The following is a 4,590-nucleotide window of genomic DNA, read 5'->3' as shown; positions in this document are numbered from 1 at the left end:
TTGTATATCAAACATAACAAAAAAATCCGAAATCAATAAGTCGGAATGTATACATGGTACTTCACAATAAGTCAGAATGTCTACATGGTACTTCACAATAAATCAGAATGTATACATGATACTTCACAATAAATCAGAGCGAATACATGATACTTCACAATAAATCAGAGCGTATACATGATACTTCACAATAAATCAGAATGTATACGTGGTACTTCACAATAAATCAAAGTGTATACATAGTACTTCAAATATATCGAATGTATACATGATGTTTCTATATCGAGTTATACATGGTACTTCAAAATGTATATATTGTACTCTTCATCTTCATGATTGGTATCAAACTCCTAGCCAAATCCTCCAATGAAAAAGCCGATGACAATCTAAAGATCATGATGAGTTATGATTATTATCTTACACAACGACACATCAAAGGCTAGGTATCACGCAAATTACAAAGAGGAAGAGATAGCAACTTGAACGCAGAGTATATCTTGAGTCAAACCCATCTTTTTCATGGAATTTCTTGCCATGCTTTTGAGTCCTCGTTCTCCGGCAATCTGGAAAAATAGATTATGCTAAGAGATCTTACACTTGATCAATAGTATTTGTAATACAATGATGCAATATTAATGAAGAATACGGAACATATTCATACACCATTTTATTTCGTGCAGAATAAAATTTTGTTAGCTCCTCTCTCTCGTTGAATGCCTTTTGCGAGAATAGTATAGTTTGCGTATTTGGAGAGAGATTTGGGGGAAGTAATTGAATAAAACTTTAAGTGGTCGTTTGTGCATGGCCAAAATTATCCTGAGATTATAATCCCGGAACTAATCTATCCCATATCTTGGGACTATTTTATACCATCTCCTAGATGGTATAAAATAATCAGATGGATGTTGATATAAGAAGGTATATCAGATGCTTATATCCATGGGATGTATTTTATACTTTGTTTGATAAATTTATCCCAAGATAAATTTATACTTTCTACCAAACATGATATAAAAAATTAGTGCTGGGATATTCCGGCTTATACCTTCTACCAAACGACCCCTAAGAAGAGAGAGGGAATTTGAAAATATAAAGCTATTTTAAAGGAATATTTTTTCAGTTATGAGGTAGCCTAAAACGTGGGTATTGGCTGTGGGATGCCAATTTGTTAAACTTTTAAGTTATTTTATGCCATTTAGTAAGCACTCTTGTCATACAGTGCCAAATCCCCAAAAAAAAAAAAAATTGATCACGACTCAACTTCAAAGGCCCACTGCCACAAATAGTGACTCCAGAAAACGACAGTCCTTCAACTACTACATCAATCATTTATGACCATTGGTCAATTCAGTGCAAATTGCAATTGCAAAAGTCTTCTTCCAATAGCTGTAGTCGTGGTTCTGTAATCAAATTTACTGATGGCAGAGGAAAAAAAGATCAACAATTTTGCAGTTCAAAATGGATCAGCTGATATTTGTGAAGTCATTAAGAGTTATATACCGTTCTTGAAAGTGAGAAGATTATCAGACAAGGCAACTTTGCCCCAAAGAATGTTCCCTCATTCTGCAGCTTATGATATTTTCAGGTATAATTCCAACAAATTATTAGTTTCTTGACTATAATTAGTTGCTGATCTATATCCAGACTAAGTGCAATAAATTCTTTACTCTGTTCCACTTTATGTGTCCTATTTACTAATTTGGATAGTCGAAGGATTCTTCTTTAACCATAACAACAAACAACAATATACCCGGTGTATTTCCACAAGTCGGCTCCAGGAGGATAGGATATACTCACACTTTACTCCTAGCTTTGTGGGGGTAGAGACGCGGTTTCCGATGGACCCTTTTTAAATATTTTGAATTGTTAACTATTGTAACGTATAATACTTTTTAGGGAAAAGGGTCAAAAATACCAGCTAATTTGGAAAAAGGATAAAAATATCCTCAGCTTATTTTTGGGTCAAAAATACTCCTCCTTAAAGTTTTTTTTTGTACCCACTTGACGGAAATTATCCCCCAAAATAACCTAAAATTATGTTTTAAACCCTAGCTTAAATAATAACCCATAAGATCCCCTTATTCTCCCAATTCTCTCAAACTTCAAACCTACATATTGGGGGAATAAGGATCTTATGGGTTATTATTCATCTTAAATGATGGAACAATTCATTGGGTTTAAAAACTGATTTCGTGTTATTTTGGGGGATAATTTCCGTCAAACCTGTAATTTGGTAAGATTTTTATTTTGACCCAAAATAAGTTCCAGGATATTTTTTAGTCTTTTTTCCAAAGTAGATATTTTTGACCCTTTTCCCTACTTTTTATGTAGTTTGTAAATATGTAAATTCTCCCGAAAATTAGTTAGGTTGGTGCTCGTGCTCCCAATTATATCACATAAATTGGAACGGAGAGAGTAGTATTAGGGGTGGTTCAATAAGACCAGGGCCTAAAACCAACTTTAACGAGAGGCCTTATTTTTTTTGCTCAATAGTTTTTAAAAGAAAAATTAACCTATTAACCTTTAAATCTATTGTAGGTAAAAATTAGGCCTTATCCTCCCTTAATTAGAGGTCTTGGGTTCGAGCCTCAGAACAAAAAAATCTTGCTAGGGAGTGCTTTCCTCTTTGTCCGGCCTTGTGTGTCTCAAAATCGAATTAATCGAAAAATTCAATGCAAAATTTTGGGGCCTAAAGCCGGCTTGGCCCTCTGGCCGGCCCTGAGTAGTATTTAGGCAGTTGGGCCGTTGTGGCTGCACTGGCTTCTATCTGCTTGATATATTTTGTTGAATACTCTTGGGGTATTTATTGAGGTAGTAAAATGTTGTGTTTTGGAAGGATCTTTTTGGTACTGATGTCATCAATCCGTGAGAAAATAGACTACTTAGATCAAAATAACATTTACAGAAATAGTGCTAACATAGAGTATAATCGAACAAAAAACAGATGATTTATTGAGAAGTAAAAGAATGGGCGCCTAATTCCGATGTAGAATGGGGTCTACAAGTGAAGTTATGAACACTGTGATTGACAAGTGAGTAGGTCAGTCAGATACAGTGGCAGATCCAGTGTCTTAGCTACAGGTCCACAGAAACTCGGTTGCATTTGCTCATACCCTGTGTATGTATTAACATATCCATTAGATATTTATAAGTATTTGATTGTGAACCCATATATTATTGTATATTAGCTTGAGGTTGTTATAGAAACCCATAAACTTCAAATCTTGAATCCGCCTCCGGTCAGATGCACCTCTTGCCCAATGAGAAGTACTGAGGCTAGTCTCTCCCCTCCCTGGGGCGAAATTTATTTTTTTCTTTTCATTAACTGATATAAATATCTGTCAGTATGTCATTATTTCCCCTTGACAGAGAAAAGGATAAGGATTTGGAGTCATATGCTCTTTTATATATAAGTTTGATGATGAATTTTTTCAAGAAGAATATCTATTATGTTAAGTTTGCAAACACTGTTAAAAAGTATTATCAGGCACAGTGATTGCTATCTATCACTGATAAGATTTCTCTGTCTCAAGCTGTGGCAAATTAAAACTGTTTGATAACAGGCACGGATCTAGTGAAGAAGCATTTCAGCCGAACTCAGTAGTTTTTTTTAGACACTGTATATGTGTTAAAAACACATTAAATGAGTACAAAATAATTGATTCGATACAGTAAATTAGACATGATGTGCTAAATTTCAAGTCAAAACCCATAAATTTCAAATTCTGAATCCTCCATCAAATATTCAGGCTATTGGAAATGTTTTTTTCTGAAAAATTATGTTCATGATTGTTTATTCGTTTGTAGTGCAAGGGACACTATGGTGCCAGCTCGAGGCAAGGCGAAAATTGCCACTGACTTAAGCATAGACTTACCTCCAGGAACCTATGGTCGTGTCGGTATGCTGCAACATCTTATCTGAATACAATTTTCTTTTACAATGACATAAATCTGTCTTTAAAGATTTTGTTTTGTTTCATATATAGCTGCAAGATCAAGTGTGGCTTGGCATCATTCCATTGATGTTGGAGGTGGAGTAGTTGATTTAGACAAAAATCCTGTTTTTGTGATACTGTTCAACCATTCTGATGTTGATTTTGAGGTAAAAGTTGGCGATAATATAGCACAGCTAGTCATCGAGCTCCATGCTACACCAGAGGTTGTTGAGGTTTATAAATAATAATTATAACGTGGCATTTGAATTGGCAAATCCAAGTTCAAAATTTGCTGGAGCAGCTTTATGTCTATGTATGTTGTGCAATTTTTATGTTATTGTTTAAATCTCATGCTCAGAGGCTGATCTAGAATGGGTTTTTGGGCCCAACTGAACTTACTGCTTTCCGCTTGAACTATGTATGCATATGCCAATAAAAATTTGAAGTGTATACATATAGAAGGATCACGTTCATTTTCGGATCCTCCGGGAGATATTCTGTATGTGCCTCTATTCATGCCGTTGAATGTTGTAATAGTTGTCGTTGTAAACGCCTTTATGCCCCCGGCTCAATATGGTTGTGCATTTAATCTGTTCACATGTCATTGACTATATGAATCAGAAAAGTGAAATGATTGAAATTATTAATCTCTTTA

The 4,590-nt window shown here is 34.8% G+C and overlaps 1 protein-coding gene across 1 annotated transcript; it reads left to right on the top strand.

Annotated features, from left to right (window-relative positions):
• The first annotated feature begins 1,245 nt into the window (after positions 1-1,245).
• On the top strand, positions 1,246-4,437 carry LOC132033241 (deoxyuridine 5'-triphosphate nucleotidohydrolase-like). Its single transcript, XM_059423154.1, has 3 exons — positions 1,246-1,585; positions 3,808-3,899; positions 3,987-4,437. Exons 1-3 carry the CDS (start codon positions 1,419-1,421, stop codon positions 4,178-4,180), a joined length of 453 nt encoding a protein of 150 aa, XP_059279137.1. The 5' UTR covers positions 1,246-1,418; the 3' UTR covers positions 4,181-4,437.
• Positions 4,438-4,590: the final 153 nt, after the last annotated feature.

Source organism: Lycium ferocissimum, chromosome 10 (assembly GCF_029784015.1).
Source record: "Lycium ferocissimum isolate CSIRO_LF1 chromosome 10, AGI_CSIRO_Lferr_CH_V1, whole genome shotgun sequence".
NCBI classification, from domain to species: domain Eukaryota; kingdom Viridiplantae; phylum Streptophyta; class Magnoliopsida; order Solanales; family Solanaceae; genus Lycium; species Lycium ferocissimum.
The sequence above is the reverse complement of the archived record's forward strand: the minus strand, read 5'-3'. Positions and strand labels throughout refer to the sequence as shown.

What these genes read in the sequence shown, in the direction of transcription:
- LOC132033241 (XM_059423154.1), top strand. Translation starts at nt 1,419, where the DNA reads ATGGCAGAGGAAAAAAAGATCAACAATTTTGCAGTTCAAAATGGATCA. An exon ending in GCAGCTTATGATATTTTCAG is followed by an intron (nt 1,586 to 3,807) that starts GTATAATTCCAA and finishes ATTCGTTTGTAG; the next exon opens with TGCAAGGGACACTATGGTGC. An exon ending in AGGAACCTATGGTCGTGTCG is followed by an intron (nt 3,900 to 3,986) that starts GTATGCTGCAAC and finishes TTTCATATATAG; the next exon opens with CTGCAAGATCAAGTGTGGCT.